The 25604-nt window shown below is 33.4% G+C and overlaps 1 protein-coding gene across 5 annotated transcripts in view; it reads left to right on the top strand.

Moving 5' to 3' along the window:
* The window catches only part of LOC127858871 (uncharacterized), a 40405-nt gene extending 14973 nt beyond the window's left edge, over nt 1-25432 (top strand). For 4 of the 5 annotated variants that reach the window (XR_008039144.1, XR_008039142.1, XR_008039143.1 and 1 more), the window contains exons 2-3: nt 22749-22788; nt 23467-25432. Coding sequence is in view for 1 of the 5 variants with exons in the window: in XM_052396209.1 (XP_052252169.1) it covers nt 22749-22788; nt 23467-23912 (486 nt within the window). In the remaining 4 variants the exon portion in view is untranslated. Of the gene's footprint in view, nt 1-18939; nt 19049-22748; nt 22789-23466 lie in introns of those variants that run through there. The other variant, XR_008039145.1, reaches the window with a different exon arrangement.
* The last annotated feature ends 172 nt before the right edge of the window (nt 25433-25604 follow it).

The following is a 25604-nucleotide window of genomic DNA, read 5'->3' as shown; positions in this document are numbered from 1 at the left end:
TCTCTATAATTCGTCTTCTCAAAATACCCATCGCCTTATGAAATACAGCTTCATCTGTGTCGTACTCTGACTCTGGTAGTTCATCGTATAAACACTCATTGTCATCTTGAATGACCTGTTCCATCTCCTTTGACTTTCTTACAGCATCATTAATAGTCAAACTAGACGAACAAACTAGGTCAGGCTTTTCATGCTGATGAATAAAGGATACCTCTGGCCATAATTTTTCAAACAACCTTTTCAAATTGGAACTTTTATAATAGTTTGCATCATTTGAAAATCCTTCTGATTCAGCAATTTCAACAAAACGTTTTTTTAATGTAGGAAAGAAGAACACCTTTTTATCAACAACACTAGAATGCTCAAATTCATTTTTAATTATCTCATCAATTATTGTGTATGAAATTGTTTGGTTTTCAGAAGTGGCCTTATTAGGTGTCAGCCCGAAAAAGTTTTACACTGGTAGTATTTAGTCAAACAACCTTTTTTCTATGATATCGAGCCTCAATGGCTACAAGATCACCATTTGGAACACTTGCCAATCTGTCAATAATGGCTACATCATTTATTGCAGTTGCAATATATTACACTTTGCGATATATAGAGTTAGAGTCTGAAGATATAGAAGTTTCAACAAGGCCAAACAAAAAAAGGTGTGTTTCGGGTAACCCGACCCTACCTACGATTTTGGTCCCGACCCTACTTTTTTCGTCTTGTAAAAAAAAGATCTCTGAAAAAAATAGTGCCCAAAAATAACCGCGCATTTGCCACTGCCGCTATCGTTATCAATCATCCGATTTTACGCCCGACAATAATCGATTGCACACTATAATCCAGCGTAGAATTTCATAAATTTCCAAGGATACGCATAGTATTGACGATTTTGACAGACACGCTCCATTATCCGCAAAGAGTCGCTTTCGCACATTTTAATCCCTTTTGTTGAAACATCGCTGTCTACACAATAGGTCAGTAGAACCGCTAAGCGTGTTTTTTAATGGACCGGAACTTATTTCATACTCGACCTCGAAATCATAAGAACTAATGTTCTGAGCAAGTTTAATGACCATTGGACAAAATGTGTTTTTAATTGTTTACATGGTTTCCCAAACGCAAAAAGAATCATTTACAAACTCAGCCGAGATATCATTAAAAATGATGATTGTCTTCTAGCGCGTCCACAATATATCACTATAGCCTCGAACAACTGCCTCACCTCCTTGTTTAACTATAGCCACATAAGAAAACTTACCTACCCAACGGCGGCCATGTTTTTAAAAGGACACGGGCCATTTGTTAACTATGCTGATATATCATTTGAAAAAAAGGTTCTATGCAAGTCTCATAATGATTGTGCAAAACATCAGACTTCTAGAGTGTCACAATGTTTGACTATACCCATGTTATAACAGCTGCTACCCCCCTCCCGCAGACAGCCATGTTTTTAACAAACAAAAATCGTTTCCAAACCCTCTGCTGATATATCATAAAAACACATGTTCTGGGTACGCTTCATGAAGATTGTGTAACACATGTTTCTTCTAGAGTTTTCACATGCCCTTTTTTTTAATCTGACCTAGTGACGTTGTCCAAAATATCATTGCGACAAATGTGCTGAAAAAGTTTCGTGAATATTGAGCAATCCATGTGTGCTATGAAGTGTTAATATGGTACATGATAACGAACAGACGACGCACACAATATTGTCACAAAAGGTTTTCGTGAGCAATGTGTACTCAGATAAGAAAAAAATCATTGTGCACACATCAGCAGTGAAAACAAACAGCTTGGCGAAGAAATCAGAACATGCTATCAGTAGAAATCACTTGATGGGGATATTTGTCTTTACATTTGTGCAGAGTTAAGATTTCCCACACTTAATGATAATATCCTTGTTTTTGGAGAGCTTGTCAAACAAACTTCTCACAGGCTATCAAATAATGATGGGAAATTGGGTGAAATATTTGGGTTTTCTTTACGTACGAAATATTGACAAGTATATCAGTGGCGAGTATGCATGACGGTCAAAAGATTAAATATTTGGATCTGGTGTATGTTTAACAACAAGGATAAAATCACTTTTATCTTTTTTTTTGGCTGACTTAGGAATTAATTTCAAGCAAGGATGTATTTGGACACAACTTAAAATATAAGTCGGGTGAAATTACAGCAACATTTGCCGAACAGCGCCAACGAGCAGTAGCACACTTTTGGATCTACCTTTAATCCAATTCCAAACACACTTGGAAAAAAAATGATTTAGATGAACACGTTACTGAAAAAAAGTAGTTTACCGCCCTATAATAATTTTTAAACTGAGCACTTTTAGATTACAAGATAAACGCGTTGGTTTCTGTCCACTCAAACAAATGTAGCTGATAATTTGCTCCGATTAATGCAGATTAACTGAGGACTCTCCATATCACGTATGATAAATAGCTTCTCATCTTTGTTTACTTGTCAGGATTACGGTATCCACCGACGGTTTTTATCCTAAAGTGAGTAAGAATTATCTGTAAGTATCGACTGTTTGGGAACAATATCTTGTTGAGAACATGGATGTGTAGAATCTTGCAGAAATGAACCACTCTGTAGCATCTATTGACATAAATGTCAAGCATGTTTATACTTGGAGATTAATCTCCCAATATTAGAATTGTGCCTTATTCATGATTAAATTACATGTGCTGATATATATGTATGGAGTGTCTCATTTTAAACAAATATGCACAGTTTTTGCAAGCATAATATAATAAGTACACAGGTTATCAGATAATTTGCAAGTAGAATTTTACAAGGTTTATTTAAAAACACGTTCAGGTTAAAAGTGGCAATATGCATTATTTCATTTATGTTAAATTAAAGTCATTATATCTGCCCATTAAACTCTTAACAATTGTTCCATGATTTGGAATTGGGTTAAAACTAATTAAGTTTAAACTTCATGATCGTTATACGTGATGCATTTTACGTACATAAACTACAGCTTTGTCACAAACATGACTTAACATACCCTCTCACCACTTTGAAACAGCAAAAAAAATTGTGTCTTGAACATTATACACTTCATGTGTTATTGCCATATTTCAAGTTTCAATTCTATCGCTTGAGAAATATGGAAAAAGATCACTTCACAAACAGAGAAAATTGTATACGTTTGCCATAATAGGTTTACTATCAAGGCTAAATAACTCAAGAACGTGTGGATCACTGCTCATGAACAAGTGTCTTGCACATCTTCACTTTAAAGGGGATTACATATTCCAAGTTTCGATTCAATAGCTTGACAAATGAAGTCGCTCAACAAACTTTAAATATTTGATTCGGACAAACAAACAAACCGATCAACCGACCAACCAATCGACCGACCGCCCAACAGCGTGACTCCTACATAACTCCCTGTCAAACTTCGGTGTATAATTATGTCAATCTGTTGTTGTTGTTTTTTAAAATATAATTAGCAAGTAAACGCCCACATATAGATCTATGAAGTTGACACAAGATATGGTAAACGTACCGCTTATAAGACTTTTTAATAGTGTTTTTTGTGTATTTGTTGTTATACATCAACCACTATTTTTTTTATAATTTTGTTTTTCTAAATGCTTTTCAGTACATAAAACTTGCCTGGTATTCGTATACAACTAAAACATGAAACCCGGTTGACGACGACCCCTATTGGTACATACGAGCTTGACACAAGATTGTCACTGCACAGTTTATATTTTGTCTCTAATATATATATATAATGTAGTGATACTAATGTGAGCATGTAATATACAAACTGTTTATTATTGCTTCAAACAGGAAAATTGTGAATCGAATTACGTGTCAATGTTTTTCGAACAGTTTGAATAACAGTTATGAAGGGGGTTTATTCCGCCTGTCTGAAAACTGGAAGGGGGTTTGTTCCGCTATGGAAGGGTGTTTCCTCCGTTTATGCAAAATGTGAAAGGGGGTTTCTTCCGCTATTCTGTTTTTAGGGAAGGGTGTTTCTTCCGAAGGGGGTTTATTCCGGGATTTGTTTTGACAACGCCCAACACTTAATCCAGTTTCGTCTGGATTTTCTGTTGCACCAGTATACAGTACAATAACTGTTTCAATAGTGACTTATGTAAACGTCCGTAACGATAAATAAACTGTGTTTGATTTGCAATTAATTTTGAGGAAATGTCAAATTCGAAATCATTCGCTATATTATTCTGTTAAAATTTACCACGGAACATTAAACGGAAATTAAATGCACGCACGCTTTCCATGCGTTTGACGTGACGTTGTTCATGTAGGGAATAATTTGCGCGCGCTTTTTTCGAGAGAAAAGATTAAACACACTGTACATTTACAATTTGTTTGAAGAATGTGATAACGTCGAGTAAAAATTAAATAGAGAAGAGTGTTTCGGATTACAAATTTAATTATGCGCATTTGAGAATTCAACAAGAAACGGAATATGGTCCAATTTCTAGGACGCGCATACTTCAGTAGGATGGTTTTTGTCCCGGATATTCCCATCGCAAAAGCATGTGAGCCATCGCAAAGACAGTCGTTTCCCGAAACACATAATTTTTTTTGTTTGGCCCTAGGGACCAAGTTCTGCTAAAACCTATTGATGTATTGTCTCTATGACGGCTGCAATTTTCGCCACAAATGAAGCACTATGATTTCGAGTCAAAGTTCTCAAATGTGGACCTCGTCTTTAAAAGGTGTTCTTGTGTTTTCCTTGTCATCCATTGTTGAGTCATCATAGGACCATCTGGGCCTGAAAAACAGAAATACATATAAAATCCTTTGCAGAAAAATGGAGAATTTGAAATGACATTAATGTTCTACTCTCAATGATCATGTTTGAGAGAAATCAATCTATGATATTTATGAATATCATTATCATTGTCATACCAGACCAGGATCACCACATGGTTGTCATATATGTCTTCAGTACACTCCTCTGCTCCATTTTTTTGAAGCAAACAAAAATCATCTTTGATTTAATAATAATTATAACTTGCCTGTGTTCTCATTGTAAGTACATTTATATCTAACTATTTAGTATACACAAACCTCTTTAATAAATGACTGCAATAATGGATCAACAGAATTACAATTAACAATACATACTTTCTTACCTTGCAGTCATAGTAGATCTTTAAGCTCTCTCCAGATGTAGCCATGTTTTCTTCCCCGAAGACTGTGGCATTCCCTTGGCTGATGAAGTTCATTTGTCAAACCTATTAATATATTCCAAACAATAGTTTAGAATAGGCAGAAATCAACATATATTAGGCATACACAATAATTCATCAACAGAAAAAAAATATAAAAAATTCAAATAAGTTAATTTACAAGATAATAAAATGAGTTAAAACAATGTCCGCTTACTAGTACCTATCCGAGTCCTACTCAAGTTTTGGAAAAACAAATATTAGCACCTCTTATTAAATACAAAGGACAGTGTAGGTTTTCAAATTTTCACGCACACTACTTTTGCATGTATTCAAACGGATTTTAGTAAATATATGTGATGAATAACATCAATGACAAATTTCCTTGTGATGATGTTTGAGAAAATGTTTTATCAATTAAAATCTATAAACATAGCATGTAGTTATCAAACGAACAATGAATAAACATGTTAACTATTTACCATATTAGATGTACATGGAAATGAAAACTGTGAAAATGACAAAACAAGTTTCACATTGGTGTCTGCTAACTTGTATGTGTATGGTAAATTTATATCAAAGGGGAGTAACTCAACAAATGTTTAGTATCTAAAATCAAATAATTCTTTATATTATTATAGTTGTCATAGCTTTCAGAGTTTTAAGTTGACTCAGTTCATAAAAATGGTATGGTATATAATTCCATTTAAATGGATAACATATTACTGGTATAAAATCATAATTTACGTTTTAAGCTATAAATTAACACAATGTATCAAATGAAAGTACAGTTACAAATCACTTCATCAATTAAAATATTATTTAATGATATCTGGATCGTATTCTTGACCATAAAGTTTTCTTTTTCGTTTGCTTTAAAGGATATTAATACACTTATTAATTTTACCTGATTTTAAGTACATTTTAATCAAATACTTGATAGTTATACATAAAGATATTAGACTTTGCCCCCAAAATTGGAGCATTTTTTGCTGATTTTCAGTAAAATATGCACACAAATGCATTCCATTACATAGTAAAAGGTAAATAAAGCATTTAAGATACACACCCCTTTCATTTAATGTTGATTTAGAAGGAGGATAGCAATTTTCCCCACATAAAATAAAAGTTGTAATGTATACAGTGAGTAGGACACTTTTGGCGGCCATCTTGGACGCAATCTTGGATTTTGAAGCCCTCCAGCACTTTTCGAACAAATGAAATCTCATACCATAATCTACAGACCCAAACGAACATTTCTGTATATAAAACTCTTTGTTTATGATCAGTGGCCAGTTACTCCCCTAAATAATCGACTTATGTGTGCCTGTTAGCAGCACTACAAACATTTTCCCCGTATCCAGTCCACAATTTCCCAATTGATTGTTTGACTAACATATCGTTGGAAATATACATTGTAAGTGTAGGAATAATGAGTTTTGAAGATGTAAGATATACTTTAATGGTATGTTCATTTTCATAAAATACCTTTTAAACAATTATAAATAAATAAAATTAGTTCTTTTACGAGCCCGATGTCTTGTAAAAATGGAAAAATTGAAAAACAAAATTCTTCGAACTCACTGAATTATGTGTTCGTGTCGATGTATTGCATGTTTTATGTACAAAATCTAATTTTATTCGATTTACTGAAACGACTTTTCAAATACTAGACTCTACTTGCTAAAACAGCCCTCTATATATTGGTCATAATTATTGGCGACATTGTATGTCGTTATAATTTTGCTTAAAAAAGGCACTAGCCCAATCGAGCTACATATTCCATAACGTTGTAATCAGATGCACTGGCCGCGGAATTCGGGCTATTGGTGTAGCTTGAAGAATGCGCGCATAGAGTAGAATCTTGAAATTTGATATGAACATAACTGAACTCAACACTAAATGACATATTTGTTCATGTCAGTGTAAGATCGTTTGCTATTTCACGAGTGATCATAGAAAATATATTTTCACGAGTGGCGCAGCTACGAGTGAAAATATTATTGTTCTATGATCACGAGTGAAATAACAAACGAACTTAAACTTACATGAATAAATTTTCTGTTTCTTTTATGCCCATTTTTCAAGAAAATAATTAACAGCTGTTTCCCTTTCGCTGAAAAGTTACCCTTTCTCCCATGGCGTGCCTCAATACATTTCAATACACAAAAAGACCTCATTATTCAAGCGAAATTCTCCAGTTAAACTCTTTTCCAATGTAAATAAACCTTGAAAAAAGCATAAAATAAAACTTAAATTTGTTGGATTCGGTGGAATACCCATTTTAATCCACTCGTGATCATAAAAAAATATCATTGTCTTGATATACAAGTCTAAAAATAAAAAAGTAGTTCCGAAAATCTGATCTTTTCACCGGTGAAAATAACAATTTGTTTATTTTCACTGCTGTTCTTTCACTGCAGAAATGTCATATTTTATCATTTGGTATAAAAGAAAACATGGTATGATTGCTGTTCATAATTCATTTTCATCAACTTTTCATTCGAATTTCAAATATATTATGTATATTTTGTGTAAACTTATCGGATTGTTTTGTAATATCGAGGGGTTAGAGCCAGAACGTAATAAGTCCATTTTACAAAAAGTGGAGAAAAACGCAAAAGAAGGTTTGACGGACTACAACTTTTATATGAAGACGAATATCAGCATAATATTATGTTACAATATATGTAATAGTACTGTTATGGCATTATAAACATAATTATTATAGAATTGCATACACTATGTAATGCTTTTGTATTCAAAATAGCACATACTTCATTATGACATAAAGGTAAAAGATATATATTTTCAATGTGCCACTGTGTTAAGCGCACTTGGTGCTATTTAGCATAAGACTAGTACCCTGCTTTTCCGATGCCATACAGGTCTAAGTGCCCTTAAGGCAAAACAACCCTGTGCTATGCATCTATTTTGAGAGACTGAACGAAACATGTGCACTTAGCACAAGTAAATATTAATAATCATGGTAGTAGATATTATTTTTTCAGAAGTACATCATTATTTCCTTTTGCATTCTAGATTTTAGCAGAACATACACATGTAACAATACATATATTTCAATCAGTATGGACTTGTTTATCTCCAACCTTCAAAATGGAAAAAAAGTAAAGATTCAGATTTTCTATTCCACATTTGAATCTGCACTTTCTTCAAATGTATCTGGTTCTGGAAGACTGTCCCTAGTTGTCTTGTCAGATGGAGTATCCTTGAAATACTGGTCATGACGGAATTATTCCATAAGAGCAAAGTGATGGCAGGTCTTGGCTGCTGTAATTGGATGTTTGGCATCATACATGGGTTTTAAGTCACATCTTATAGAAGGTCATTTCCTTGAGGATTTAAGTTTCACACACTGAAAACTGGTGTCATCAAAACTGCACTTAAAAAACACACGCCCGGATCACTTTTTTGCTGTTTTATCCATTTTATTTGTGTCCATTAAACGTTTTGTCCACTTACATTTACAACGTTTGGCGGTAGTACATATTTGGCTACATACTTGATATAAAAAAGTCATAGTATTTCATCGGCACTACAACATATGGATTTCTTTTTCGTGCAACACTCACCATTGTTTCTCACTAGCTTGGTACATACACCGATGTAAGTTTCTTTGCTCGTTCTATCGAAGCATGTACACTATCACACCATCTGGGTATGCCCACTTTCTAAATACTTTTGTTTAATGTTGTATATATTTTAACAATTTTCTAAAGCATGCATCAATGCAACAGTTACAACCACAACAACAGTCAGAATATAAAAAAACAGACACTCTCTACTGTGATAGGAAGAAATATCATGTAAGTCAAAAGACAAGTTCCCACTTCACAAGAGCCCCGTTTTCCTTCAGTTTCATTCCACAAAAACCATGTCGAACTTGCGTTTTGTAAAGAATAAAAGGACAAGATTGTAACAACTGAGCTTTCTTATATAATAAACTTTACTCACAAAAGAACATGGAATCGATAAAACAGCCTCTAGATCAAATGTTGCAACATGGTATGACTTGTCTTGTTTTGCGCGAGACTTATCCGACTTCTTTTCATCTCTAGCTCTGTTTTTTCTTTTGATGTGGCCTTCAAATGCAATTTTCAAATCGGTGCTATCTCCTTATTTCTATACACAGCGCATGTCTGACACTGGTCCTTCTTGGTTATATGGAATGAATAGTTAAACTCCTCACAGAAAATTGTGCGATACATTGAACTTGAAATGTATTGCCTGCCCGTTTCTTTACACTTTTCTTTGTATAATAATACATTTTACCAATATTTAATTCAGATCCTAGAAAACGCCCTTTAGTGTCTTGGCGTGTGTAATTTGCTTCCTTCTACTGTAGGAAATGATTCTATATGATTACGAACATCTTCTATGAGTGTATCTGGGGTCTTGTTATGGGGAGTGTGCTTTCCGCGCCTGTCAAAGGAAGCAAATGTTCCTGAAGATAGTGATTTCAGTGATGTATCTATCATTCTTCCACCAAAAGCTAACGTCTTCTGGAAGAAAGTTTTGCAAACACGTTTCTTATCTACTCGATATACTCTGGAAATAGCTCTGCACTTTGATGAGTGTGTCCTTACACGGCTCGGCACATCCTCCGTTAATGGCAATTGTAAAATATTGAAACCAATCCCTGAATAATGTGAATATGCCATGAGGTTGGATTAAAAAATATCCCGATCAGACTAGAAAATTTAATACAAATGTATACCCATCGCCTGGTATAAAAAACATAGGTTTTAACTCAAATTCCTCGTGCATAATAATAGTATGCTTACTATGTTTAAACTTATTATAATGTGTGTATTATAAACTGGTAAGAGGGAAACTTATGTGTGTTCTCCCTTTCATGTGTGTGAATTACATTTTGAACTTCAGTAAAATACTTTGTAATTATTTTTTAAGGAGAAATAATAGCGATTTCTGTAGCAGAATATTATCTTATTTATTTGTATACCTTCTTGTTATACCATTTGACCCTAACATATTGACTGATTGTGTTCATAAATGTAGCATTATTTGTGTTAAATAATATTTGTATGAGTTTTATTGGCGTTTGTGGTCATGTGCTTCATTTAAATATAAAACGCCTATGTGATAACAGTGATACATGCGTTGTAAAATATAACACCCTGATGTGCGTGATTCTATTCGAGACTAAAGGTAGACGTAACTATTACTCTAAGAGGGATTGGCAGGATTTCACATGCTATGAAGCATGCTGATAATCATTCATTGCTTAACCACTAGAAAGTGATCTACGTAAATTGATGTGGGGTGTTACCAAAAAAAGATTATAATCATAGATAATGTTCGAAGTTTTTGAGGTCCTTCCGAAACAGGGTCTGCATTGTGTGAAGATCCATAGTGGGTCCCACCACTCCTATTTAATCACTAGTCTCACGCAAGTTGAGACGAATTTTTAATTAAAGCTTCAGTTTCCAGCTACATGTGTATTTAGGTTTTACTGACAGTTATTCCATTTTGGTGTGGTATTATGCTGCGGGGAGGGGGAAGCCGGAATACCCAGAGGAAACCCACCTGTCCGGGTCCAAACTCACATGCCCTGGGAATGGGGATTGAACCCCGGTTGCAGAAGTGAAAAGTACATGTACCCACCACTGCGCTAACCAGATAGCCTTTTAGATAATATGTAAACATAAACCTATTTAAATTGAGATTTTGAAATTCAGGTCAACGCCTTTGCTGCATAATAAAACTAAATCTGGTCAATGTGTTTGCTGCATAAAACAATTAAACCAGGTAAATGTGCTCGTTGCACAATAAAACTAAGTCAGATCAATGTGTTTGCTGCATAATACAACTAAACCAGGACAATTTTGTTTGCTGCGTAAACAACTTAATCGTGTCAATGTGTTTGTTGCATAATGCAACAATCAGGTCAATGTGTTTGCTGCATATTGTAACAAACAGGTCAATATGTTCACTGCATAATACAACAATCAGGTCACTGTGTTCACTGGATAATGCAACAAGCAGGTCAATGTGTTCACTGCATAATACAACAATGTGTTGTTTTGCATTAAACAACTAAATCACTTGAATGTGAATGCTGCATAATTAAACATTCACTTCAATATGTTTGAAGCAAAATGCACCTAAATCAGGTCAATGTGTTCGCTGCATAATACTACTAAATCAGGTCAATGTGTTCATTGCATAATACAACTAAATCAGGAGAATGTGTTTGCTTCATTATGCAACACCCAGGTCAATGCGTTGGCTGCAAAATGCAACACAATCAGGTCAATCTGTTTGCTGCATAATTCAACAGTCAGATACATGTGTTCGCTTCGTAATGCAATCAGATTATTGTGTTTGCTGCATAGTAAAAAATCAGGTCAATGTGTTATCTTTATAATGCAACAATGAGGTCAATGTGTTCACTGCTTAATACAATAATACACCAATCAGGTCCATGTGTTCTCTGCATATTAAAACAAAATCATGGCCATTCATTCCTTGACAAAAAAAGTTTTTAAAGTGATATATACATTTGATTTTGCGTTCATTCGTTGTTCTTATTGATATGCGAGTTTTTCAAATAGTAACGTTATATCTTCCTCTGACATATTGCTTAAGTGCTTGAAGGTAACACAATTGCAGGGCATAGACCTTATTCTTGTACGTTAATACATGTCATTTACCCACAATCTATTTCATTACATTTCTATTTGGTTTATTGTTTTTAACCAAAGAAAATACCATTGGAGCAGTTAGGCAAAATTTCCGTGTCATACACATATTAACAATCAATTATAAACATCCTTAAGGGTATGGCAATTTAAAAAAGTGTTATGTTGCAGATAATATTATAACATGTATGTTGCCTTTCTACATTTTGCTTGTCAGCATGATCGTGGCAGTCTAACTAGTGTTTTCCGGTCAAAATTAGCAATGTTTGTATGAAACCGGAGCGATATATACATAGGACAATTTTTTAGTGACTATCTGATATATCTGTAAGTTGTAAACACTTATCGTGTTTAATTTGGTTGTTATTGTATCTATGAACTAGGATGTTTATAAAAGCAATACTTAACTATCAGTCCTTCACAGTCAACATTTAAGTATGCCCTTTCGTTTACCAGATCTGCTCCTCACAAGTGGTTATTTCCGTTGATATTGATTGATTGTGACACCAAATTGTGTGTGGTACTAACATTAATATATTTAAAAGTAGACCCTATCCGAAAATATTGTGTATTGTATTCCCCGGCATTGACTGACTGTGAGGTATATATTGATTGACCCATCCTTCCTTCTCTACACGGTTAACACAAAATGACACATTTCATAGAATATCATTTATGTTTCCTACAAATCTTTCATACTTGCATGGATGTTGTCCTTGAACACTATAAACGCACCCACTCTAACCTTACCTCATGTTGCTGTTTACGCTGGCCTACAATCGGCTCAGACTAATGCAGAGTCCAATCTCTTGTTTAACCCTTTACCGCTTAGATACTTATTTTGTACACATTTGCAGTCCCTTAGAAAATAATATTAAATTAAAAACCTATCTAACAAGATGCAAGTTTTAAAGGCAGGCTGTTCTGGTTTTAGGCTGTTTGTACATAGCCATTTGCACTTTGCTTTGAATGGGAAAGGGTTAGTTAAATTTTATGCATTCCATATAACATCATTTACGCTTCCTACAATGCTTAAATACTTACATTGATGTTATATATGAATAAGGAGGGGTCTCTACGAAAAATTAACATTAAAGATTGAGGTTTTCTTCACAGATGTAAATATGAAGTGATATGTCACTGATGTAAATATAACGTGGTATTTCACTGATGTAAATATGGCGTGGTATTTCACTGATGTAAATATGCGGTGGTAATTCACTGATGTAAATATGGAGTGGTATTTCACTGATGTAAATTGTAAATATGGGGTGATAATTCACTGATGTAAATATGGGGTGGTATTTCACTGATGTAAATATGCGGTGGTATTTCGCTGATGTAAATATGGGTTTGTAATTCACTGATGTAAATATGGGTTGGTATTTCACTGATGTTAATATGTGGTGGTATTGCACTGATGTAAATATGTGGCGGTGTTTCACAGATGTTAATATGGGGTGGTATTTCACTGATGTTAATATGGGGTGGTATTTCACTGATGTTAATATGGGGTGGTAATTCACTGATGTTAATATGGGGCGGTATTTTACTGATGTTAATATGGGGCGTTATATCATCGCATTATTCACAGTACAGTTTATTTATAATGATAGAGTTAATATCGAACAAAGAATGGGTATTTTTGTCCGAATAAATATATAATGCAAAACTCAGGGGCATAGAAGACAATTTACCAACCCTCTTTGTCCTGCTATGGTATCAGTGTTTTTGTTCAAATTTGGATCCGGTATGGGGACAATATATATGTTTTCCAAATGGGACATAAAAATTCCCAAATGAAAGTTTCAAAAAAAGATTTTTTTAATAAGTCTTAACATTTCAATTATCTTCAAATTCCGCTCTATAGGTTGAACCTTTGAAAATATTATATTGAAACACTTTTATGAACACTTTTGAATTTTTCCTAATTTCAGTTTTCTTTTGCGCACAATTTTCCCAATTCGGGAAATCTCCGGGAGTGAACAAGTTCCATTCTGAGCTGATCATATGTGAATATGATCCTTAAGAAAGGCATTTTGACAGTTACCAATTTTATCTGAGTTATCGACCTTTGTGATTTTTCCGTTTGTGGAATATCATAGTGGATTTGTTTGTGTCAAAACATGTGCCATGGGGGGACATCAGTGTCTGCGACACATTTATAGTTTCTTTTATAGACTAAATAATTATTATAAACATATTTTCTTCAACTCAACCTCTCTTTAAATGCTTTGCAAATTTCACTCAACAGCTGAAGAAAGAGCAAGCATAATTGATCATAATGGCAGGAATTGTTGATTCAATCAATTTATGCAGAATTATGGCTGTTTGTCATTTTTCCAGTATTGATAAATATATAGGTGCTTCATTAAATTATGATACTTAGTACTATTGTTAAAGTATTAAGTATATTAAAATGTTGGTGATAATCTATATTTGATTTGTCTGTGTCCAAACATGTGTCATGGAAAATCAGTGTCTGTATACTAGTTTTGTACGACTTGGGCGGAAAGTAACACCTGAACATTCAGAGTATTGTCGAATCCCTTGAATGGATTCTTGTTCTTAATAAACTTATTGTTTTCTTTATTTGTATTGTTCACATTTTTTCTCATTTGTATGTAATAGTTTTTAATTTCGTTTGCAGATTTCAGTATGAAGGCTACATTTTATTTTACATGAAATATTTAAGCTAGACATTGTTTGGTCTATTAAAAAAACTTTTAGATTGAAATTTTGTTATGCTTTCTTCTAAAAAACACTTTTAATAATTTAACATTCAGACTGGAGGAGGATCAATAGTAGATTGTTCTCAAGTGGTTCAATACAGAGTCACGTAAGCATACTTCAACCACTAGTTAATAACTAGGAGTGTTCTCCTTAACAAGGAAGATTTTTTTAATAATGAGAAATGTTTAATTGAAACTGAAAGTGATTTCTGAAAGACACACTCAGCTAAACAATACCATCATTGTGACTATATACTTGGAATAAGTATTTTGAGTATGAAAGATTCAGTTCGTACACTTATTATACAATGTTTTAAGCAAGCTCCACAAGATACTTTGCAAATTATTTGTAATTGACTTACATGTATAGATTAATCATATAGAATACATAAATGCGCTATGTTATCTCCTAGACCATATATGGCAGTATAGTACTTGCAAATTTCTGCACATAAAAGTGTTATCATTTGTTGTCAATGGTTGTTATACCTCAATATAAGCAATAATTTCCTGTTGCCTTATTAAAATGGCATGAGCAAAAATGTTGGTTCAAATTGCAGTATAAAGTGGATTTTAACAAGTTTGCAATTCCACTGTAATTTACAGAATCATGTTTAACTTTGCTTTAATTAATTATCATTATTCCACCACCCTTACCTTTATTATGTAGACAGAGTTTAAAAATAAAGGTTAATGTGCGATAAATCATGTGGTTATACTGCAATAAATTATGAAGTTATTCTGCAATCAAAACCTGTAAGTGTTGTAGTTTTTTTTCCTTATTTGCATTAGCCTGGGTCAGCCATCGCACAATTTTGGCACAAGCATTTCATAAAATCTAATATATCCACACTATTTAACAAAAACAGCCTTTGTAAATTGTTTGACATTTAACAGACATTTTATATTCAAAAGTACAATCCATCCGTCTGTCTGTCACAAACATTTTAGGGCTGTATCTCATAAACTATTTTAAAAATTTTAACATGAAATTTCATATGTGTCTATATATAAATGCGGAGAAGAGGGGTACCAATTCAACCAATTTGCTTGTTGTTAAGTAATTAAAAGTATGCTACTGGTGAAACGTAAGCTAGGCTAATAAACAACACCAGTGCATAACACCATTAGTAAATTGTATAGTAAAACTTGAAATTCTTTGTTTAAAAAAGTCAGCATGGGCGGAGATCCAGATTTGTTCGAATGTGGAGTCACTTTAAAGAAATCACAGTAAGATTTTAGCATGCACTTTTACAACGAAAATACCTTGAATCAGAAAGATGTGACGAAAGTGAAAACACTCGAGTAATGTAGTACTGGCAGAGAGCGAGGCAAGGGCAGCAATTTTGAGTAGATTTTCGTATTGTTATCCGTTTAAATGTGTAAATGTTGTTTAAAGTTTGAATAATTTCTTTTTAAATTGATTAAATTTTATTTTCATGAAATGCATTTTAATTTCAAATATTGTAAATAGTATGATGTGTAGGGAATCCTATGCGCATGTGACATGGTATTAACTGTGGATCATTGACGATACAGTTAACCTGTCAGAATTGTGTTGTTCATATGATGTATGGAAAGCAAAAGTGCCCAGCCAATGAAAATATTTTACTATACCTATGCATAAAAAACATAATTTTACAATTTCTTCAAGTATGTGAATAGTGTTAGTAAATTTTTGAAGAGTTTGTGACTAAATTTCTCACAATTTTGAAATTTGTGGGACTATGTTTTCAAAAAATTGAGCGTCTTACTTTTACTTCACGAAAAAGGAAAGAGAGCGCTCTGTTTTGATGGTAATTTAAAAAATTCACCGATGTTCAGTTCAGTAAATATGCCCCTTTAAATATGTGATACATGAGACGTTTGACAAACATATCATTTCTGCATTCGGCCCAGTGAACCACATTTAAGTAGTACAATTTTCATATGTAAGTTCCCAAACCTGTTTACTTGGTATACATTTTGCATGATTAGCTTAATATTTTTATTGAATGTAATTATCTCAAATAATCTTAATGAACCTAACAAAATTATTATAATTTTAGTGTGTTGTCGTCATGAAAACACATGTATGTATTGTTTTGTGGAAAAAAGGCGTATTATGTATAACAAATCATGTTACTTTTAAAATTATATAAATCTAACGTTGTTTGTTAATGTAATAACCAAAGGTTTGTTATTCTGATGCTTGTTATTAATTCCAATCATCGGAACTCCAAACCGTTGGTGATTACCTCACGAAGACAATTATTAATTCGCTTCTAATTAACCCATGTCCATTTTGTCTGGGTAAATCAACAAAACATGCAAAGTTAAAGACTTTCTTGCCATCTAAGTCGGGACCTACAAGGATTTCATTACAGTTCATGACACCGACAGCAAAGTAGAGCACAGTTACAGTACAGATCTAGTAAAGGAAACTCCGATTTTCGGATAAGGCCAAATAAAATATAGAAGTAAAAATGTTTAAATCTACAATATTTAGGTCAAGGTAAAATTTGGGTCAAATGTTATCAAAACCCTAGTCAACGGGTTAAAGGTTACGCGAAAGTTGTAGAATTTACCCTTATGACTAAATGTTGATGAAATTTGGTAAGAATAAGTATCATCACACTATCACAACAAAGATGAAATCTAAGTAAAGTGTATTTAAAACTTAGGTTACCATGTCAACTCTTAGAAAAAGCTTATGAACACTATAAATGCTTTGATTGTTTTAACTTAGTCAAGTGAAACATAGCCGAAATGGTTTAGGATCGCATGGTTTATCTAGATTTTATAAATATCAACATAATATTAAACATCAGCGCATTCAAAATGCAAAGCCAATAGGTTTCATATTATATATGTTGACTAACATCCTTGTTAATTATGATCCTGGAGTCTTAACATTCCGCACTCAAGGGACTTCACCATTTAAAACACTTAGATAGATCAAAGACTACTTATAACTTGTTATATTCTGAACCGCCTTGTCACTTAGGTTGTGTAAATTGATGCCTATGTTGTAAATGCATAGTGATTCTCTACAGCAGTTGTTTAAATTTGAATGCAGTGGTAAAAGCTGGTCACAAAACGAGGTTCACATTATTTGTAGAACAACATTGAGAGATTAACCGAGACTAACCTAAGTTGAAGGTTGATCACAATTTCGTCGACTGCATACTTTTTAATCTTCTGTGCTTTAGTACTTGCCGTGCATCTTGTATTTTGGTCCTCTACTTTAGCTAATGTGGTAATTGGCCTCTCTTTGTGTTGTTTACAATCAGTTTCAAATCTTCAATTCAAACACTGGGCAGATTCGAACAAACCTTCACATAAATGATCAATGGATGATTCTCAATCAACGTTGTTCAAAATGTTCCAGCAAGATGCATGCATTGATCATCATTAGTACAGTGGCATAGAGGTGACATTCACTCCTTTTTGTTCATCACTCCTCTTGTTTTACATTGCACTCCTCGTTTTTTCTATTTCGTTCCAACGACATACTTACTTGATAGAACGACCTACTAACTCGAGGGAACAGTCTGCTAAGACGAGTGAAAATAATAGAAAAACAAGACGAGTGCACAACTAAATGAAAGAGGCGTGCAATCAAAATAAGAACGGTGCAGTAAATATAGGAGGGGTGCATTAAACAAAAGAAGAGAACATTTTAACTTACTCAATGGAACGACTTACTTACTCGTGGGAACGAGTTAGCTATGCTGTGGGAACGTCTTACTAAGTAAAGGGAACGATCGAGATAGACAAAAGAGAAATGCAAAACTAAATTAAACAGGAGTGCAACAAAAAAAAGAGCGGTGCAGTAAATTGTGTAATGTACTCCTTTATTTAATGCACTGCTCTTTTTTTATTGCACTCCTCATTTATTTAGTTTTGAACTCCTTTTTGTATCTCGTTCTCTCGACTTAATAAGGCATTCGCACGACACACTTTACTCGTTCCCTCTAGTTTGTATGTCGTGGGAACGAGATAGAAAAAAAGAGGAGTGCATTTTATAAAAAAGAGGAGTCAATGTCACCTCTATGCCACTGTACATCAGAGAGCTAGATATTTTTTTAATCTATATTTTAATAATAATTATATTTATATTAATAATATTTGTTAAAATATACTTCGAACTCTTTGACCAATTTATGTACTATTGTTCCATCTTAATCTGTAAAGAAAAAGACACTAACACAGGGCATCTATAAGAACAATCAAGAACGTTTCCTTTAAATATTGCTCAATCTGTGTCAGTTTGCAACATGTGTGGAATATATTGGTCCGTGTTTTACTGATAAGGGATTTTATTACAGAACAAGAATATATCTTTAAACATTTTCTATAAAAAAAAATATGTGTTCGTCAATTGCAGTCAACAAGTTGACTGCATAATGTTACATGAAATACTGCAAGGAGAAAAAATCAGTTGAGGAAGCAAAGAAATCATGCGAGAATTTCTAGCTGCTTACCTACTCTGGTGTGTATGGGTTTAGTTTTAACCAACGCCTTATATTTTAATTTGAGTAAATATTTATGTTATTCAAATAAAAGTTGGTTTTAATGAAAAATTCAAAGATTCTATGTTATTCACTACAGTAAAAATATACGAACAATTATTATAATATTCTATGTCTTCAGAATATCCACAAAACATGTGTTTGTCATAAATCATTAGAAATAGAAAAAAATTATGTTTTATTTAAATGTTTTGTCCACCAGTCCATACTTTTAAACATAAAGTTTGACGTTTTCAAACGCAAATTCCAATGACGTCATACTGTGGATGCACTTATTTTAAGGAGGTCTCATTTTCGCCCACCCACCATTTCTCCAATTTATGATCACTGGAATATTGACCAATTAGGTTTTCCGCATTCTTCACGTTGCAAGTGAAACGTCAAATCAGATTAGTCGTAACACCCTATGCCGTTATGTTTGAACATAAGACGTTCTTCTGATGTTGATATGAACATAGGCTCCAGTAATCTTGGAAGATTCTGTTGCTTTCATCAAGTGAGAAGATATCTTTACATTTAAATCTTCAATTGCATGTGACATGTTTTAATTTCTTTCCTGGCACTTGCTTTCCATCTGTACTTACAAAGTCAAGGCCATGTACACGTCGGTGTTTTCTCCTGCTCTTCTTCCACTTTGCAGGTTCATCAACTCTCTTCCTCTTTCTGTTAATATTAATTTGACTGATGTAACAAGCCTGCTGTATTGGTGTTATTTGAACTCTTTCCAAAGTTTCCAAAGTTGAAGATGACATCGATGGCGGTGTTACTCTCCTAGTTTCTTGCAAAGATGTCTCTGGTGTTTCTTAAAGGTGCTTACTACCTTCTAAATTGAAACATGCATCATAATGTTCAAAACCAGGTATTTGAAATAAAGCTAGATTGATTGCATCCTTCTCTTCTCTTTCTTGTGTAGATAAATATAGTTGTATTTCATAGACTAGATTAACTCGGTTACTGCAATAAATTTTCAGAGTCCTCCCTAACAAATTTGCTAAAGCAAGTGGCATTGCGTCAGCAAGATCATTCGGCAAATGACCTTCTTCACTTAAGTAACTGATTTGCTCAGTGTACATTCTTTGTTTTTCATTTTGACAAGAATGTCTTTCAGAAACTAAAAATGCCATATATGTCTGTGGATTTTCACTAAAATGATCACACAGTTTTTGTCTAAGATTTTGGGGCGTAGGGAACTCATTTGTTGACATATTGATGGCACTGAGCAGGCAATTGCCATCACCGTCCACATCTTTCCTTTTTAATCCGTTTCTTGCAAGCAGAGCATCTATATTTTGCCGATGTGATTCCTTGAAAAGAGTTCTTGCTCTATTTGTTTTGTAACTTTCCTGTTTTGCTTTAGGTATTGCATGATAGACATAAGGTCTTCCTGGAGTCACACGCTTTTTGCTCGATAGAGCAGTTTGTTTTCTTTTCCATTTCTTATCTCTAATACGATTCGTCAAATATTTTTTGCAACCTGATATTTTGGTTTTGACTTTTTGCCATTAATTTGGAATTTTGATTTCGTATGAATCTGTGTCTGAATCAGAATTGTTCAAATCTTTCTGGTGTACCTTATATGTTGGATCTCTCACATCGTCATCCAAGTCTGATTCATTTTCAGTAATACTTGACTGAATAAAGACCCTTTTAGTTCTCAAATATCTCTTTTGAATAAGCTTTGCCAGAGCAATTTTTAAATCACTGCCAGAATCACTGTCCACTTTTTTACATTGGCTTAATGGCATATTGCTTGACTTTAGTTCTTCATCATTGGTTTCTATATCCTCTGTGATCAATGGATGGTGAATACTATAGCCTTCTGTATCGGTCTTGGTAGCCACAATCTCTGGTATGGTTTCTTCTTTCATTTCATCACTGAATCCAATATATTTAAAATCTCTTCCAAGTCTTCTTCTGATATTGCCATGCTGTAAAGAATGTTGTAGGAGTTCAAGGCCCTATTGCTTCATATTTTAGGATGATTTGTTTAAAAAAAAGATTCGGCCTTTGAAAACGCTTGGTAAAATTATAAGAACTACTTTGGTATAATAAACATTTATAAGACAGAAAGTTAATACATGCGCAGCTTTTAACAGGCTTTTTCAAACTTTCAATGTGTAATGAACTGCTTGAATGCTATCACTATAAATTATACCTTTGCAATAAAACCTGTCTATAGCGAACATATAGAGTGGCACTGAAGTCAGAGAGACATAAACATGTAATGCAAAAATAAAATTTACTACTGCAAAATCTCAAAAGATAGGCAGTGATTTCTTTCTGCGCTTTCAAGTCCAAATTTGAAGCATTTTAGTATTTTAATTATAATAGACACAAACGTAATACTGAACAACTTACCTTTTACTATAAAAGTAGTTTTCTTTGAAAACATCTTCTTTCCATAAGAATGAACTTATTGATATTATTTTACCATCTTAGTGGAAGAACAATGTCTTTAATCAACATAAACACCGATAAAGTCATATATTTCCCTATCTTATTACTAATTAGCACACAAGTTTGTGTATTCGTGTTGATATAAACCAGATACAGTAATTCCTTTACAATGTAAGGGCTTCTTATTTGTTTTTTACCTTGAATAAGGGGCAAAACTGGCTTATGTTAAAATGATTTAAGTGCACTTAAATCCTTTTGGCAAATGTATTTCCTCTCAATATGTATGAAAACATATTGTGCTAAAAATACTTAAGTGCACTTAAAACTTTCTTGCAATCATGAAATGGATATAAAGCATTCTGGCATACACCGGATTTGTCGAAAAGCACTTAATGCACCTTGGTTCTGTCGGATAAATCATGCTGTATCCAAGCTATGATTCTGGGAAATGGTGCAAATTGAAGAGCATTGGAATAACTTTCTAAACTTGCAAAAAAGTGCTTTTTGATAAAAAGTGCACTTATCACGTTCTGGCTCTAACCCTTCGATATATCGGGCTAGGATCACAGATAAAAGGCAAAAAGCCTAACCAGAGAAGTGTATTGGAATCGTTTAACACAAGGTCAACCACATACATGTTTTTTACGGAATCCAGATAGGGCCAAGTTGATTGTCGCGTGTCGACCTTCGAGGTCGACGAACGACATTCAAGCGACGCACGATATGACACTCGACATTTGAAGTCGACATGCGACAGTCAAGATTTGAGTGTCGCATATCGCGCTGGGTTTTACAAAAAAAAAACATTGCAAAAAATCTTGACTGTCGACTGTCATATCGTGCGTCGCGATGAATGTCGCGTGACGCTTCGCATGTCGACTTCAATTGTCGTGTGTCGACCTTCGAGCGCGACACTCGACATTTGAGCGACGCACGATACGAACTTATAGTAACCTTTTCAGCCATTATTTACTTGTAGCTGAAAAAGTTACCATAACACCGTGCTTGCAGTTGAACAAATTACTCCCACACCGGTCGACATGCGACACTTGCGCGATATTAGCTCGATATAGTGTCAAGTGTCATATCAATGTTAAATAGCAAACGGTTTGAAATGACTCTTATTGGATCATATGTGCAATACTTGACCAAGCAAATACCAACTAGAAATATAGATATATTTCGATCTATTGCTATGTTTTTAGACGTTGGTAAATTGCTAAACGTTGTTATAAAATCATACTTTTATATTTGTATTTTCAGATGACACTGACTTTACTGTTGCTGATTCTGATGGAGTGTAGTAAGTTTTGATTTAAAATTGCATTTTTATATGAAACTATTGTCATGTTTATCATATTCGTTTAACCTTGTGTACTTAACGAAATGCTGACGGCATTATACTTTTTGCTCGTCTAAAGCTGCTTTTCCATATGTAAACAGAAAAATAAAAGTGAGGCCAAAATACTGCTTTGCAATCTAAATAATACTAATCCCATCTTACAGAATAACGTTACAGCATAATTAAACGTCAAGTTATATCGGGCTTCACATTAGATTCCTGTAGCTGACTATTCGTATAATTATGTTTAATTTTATTAAATTTAAATTTAACCTTTAATGACTAATTAATAGCCGTTAATGCCCAGTTAGGCTTTACATGAAACAGAATCACATTGAAGATCCATCATGCATGGCACTTTACAAATATTTAACACTCACACCATTTAGACAACTCTTATTTCTTGTATTTTGGACAATGTCTTTATACTCCTGCCAATTGTCACACTTTTATTGAACAGAGAAACACAAGGAATTTCACAGGCCCCGTTTTTCTTATTGGATTAATATATTAAATGTTGTAAAGTGTACGAGATCTTCTATCAAACTCGATCAAGATTTAACGTTTCGTGTGTGTATTTTAACAATGTCTGTCAATTCAATAGATTACATGGACGCGTGTTGATCTTTTTTTTTCCAGGACCTACTTTGTACTCATTATTCCACAGGGAAGTTTATGCAACCGATGGAGAAACTATTAATCTTGAATTCGATGGGAAACAACCTTTTCAAATAACTTTTTCACAAAGCAATGACACGTTTACTATTGGAGGCTGTTCTTCGTTTGACGTCTGCTATTTCATGAACTCCTCACTAACCGAAAAATACAAATTGAAATTAACTTCCAAAGTCGGACATTTAACGCTGCTCAATATCAGTAATGATCATTATGGAAAATACACAAGCATTCGTCTGCACACCGAAGACACCGAATCGATGTCATATTCAGTATTACCCAGGTACAATATGGTTAAGAATGGATGTGGTGGCGCTGGAACAATCTTTTCTGTTTGGACTGTTCTTGGATATCTTACCTGGACGTGTGTTGTGCAAAGCTTATTAATGTTGTCTTCACGAATATATTAAACCGAAAATATATTGTACATATGGGTGTATCGATATATATATAGAATATTTATGGGAAGATTATTATGTATACTGTGTTCAAACCTTTGAAATATGCAAGCCTAAGATTTTACAAGATCGTTTGTTGGTAAGGTTTATTCTGAAATTTAAAATTATACTTGATATGAACGTTTGTGAAGATCCCGTGCAGTTAAACGACAAATCCTACTTTGAAAATGATGTTAATAAATATACATATGCTTAAAAGAGGTATAATCACAAGACAAAAGGAAACTGTGACATTATAGTCACATATTTAAAACTGTTTGTGTTAATATTAACGAGACTGGATATGTTAAATAATTGTGCACACTTTAAAGCAATGTTAAGTTTGTGATATTATTGTATATATTTGCAATGTTCAATAACAGAACTGTGTTGTTAATGTTTGTTTAATATAGATTATGTTTACATAGATGCTGAATGTAACTATTTAAGACAATGTTTTAACAATTTTATGTGCATAATTGTTCCTTTAAGTGAAAATAGAATAAACATAGTAAAAGCTAGAAATAGTTATTAAAGCATTATTAGAAAAACATTTGTGTATGATTAAACTATATCACACAGACATGATGTTGCGATATTAAATTAGGCACATGTTTAATGTTAAGGAATATTAGTATCGGAAAGGAGTTTTGAAAATAAAATGTAATCAACAAACAACAAAATTTCTACATTGAGCCCCAATCTGATGCATAAATGTTAAGTACTTTTAGTCAGATATTTAAATGGGGAACTGAAGTTATTATGAATATTTTTACATTTAAGTTATTGTTAATGCATTTGAACACAGACACATTGGTTAAGCTACTTGGCCTTATTTCTGCGTGTATCTATAAGCCAATGGCATTCGGAACAATCGAGCTCAAATATAGATGTATCAACTAAAATAATTGTTGTCATTGCGGTCTAACATCCATCCTATGTGACATCCATCCTATGTGATACTATGTGATACAAGGATTACAATGTTTAACCATGGTGATCATGATAATTGGTTTTCTTGGATGGACATAAGTGAACTTTTTTAGAACTATCAAGATTCTATACATGTTTGTCTGTAAACAAAAAGCAGCTATGCAAATGTTGTCAAAGATATTTTAAGAAGTATCATATTTCCTATGTTAAGTTAGTCCGTATGACAATCAGTGCCTGCAAATAAATGTTTTACTAGTTATTAAAAATCTTACCACAAGAATGTACAAGTCACTTGACCACCGTGTTGTGATCATTTTTAGTAAGACAGTGCAAATCTAAGTAGTAGCTGCTGGCTTTTTTATTAAACACATGTATATGATTTCTTGTTTATTGTGTAATTAATAAATCGGCTGTTACTTGTTGTTCCATGATTCAAAGACAGCATGGTAATTTGTTTTAGATAATAAACTTTGTTACTACTAAGTCTTGCTAACAAACTGTATCTTATGCTGTATTATACTTGTTGTTTACTAAATAAATTAAATAGTGTATGAAACATATGTCATTGAGTTCGCTTTTGTTCAAAACATAACATCACAAACATAAGTACAAACTAAGTGTAAGAAATTTAGAGTGTGAATTGTGAATTTCAACAAAATTAAATGCCTCGTTTTGTAGTGGCAAAACACTTTTTGTGTGTTGGCTAAATAATTAGTTAATAGGTTATAGGAA

Source organism: Dreissena polymorpha, chromosome 14, assembly GCF_020536995.1.
Source record: "Dreissena polymorpha isolate Duluth1 chromosome 14, UMN_Dpol_1.0, whole genome shotgun sequence".
NCBI classification, from domain to species: Eukaryota; Metazoa; Mollusca; class Bivalvia; order Myida; family Dreissenidae; genus Dreissena; species Dreissena polymorpha.
Note: the sequence above shows the minus strand (reverse complement) of the source record. Positions and strands in the feature narration are given on the sequence as shown.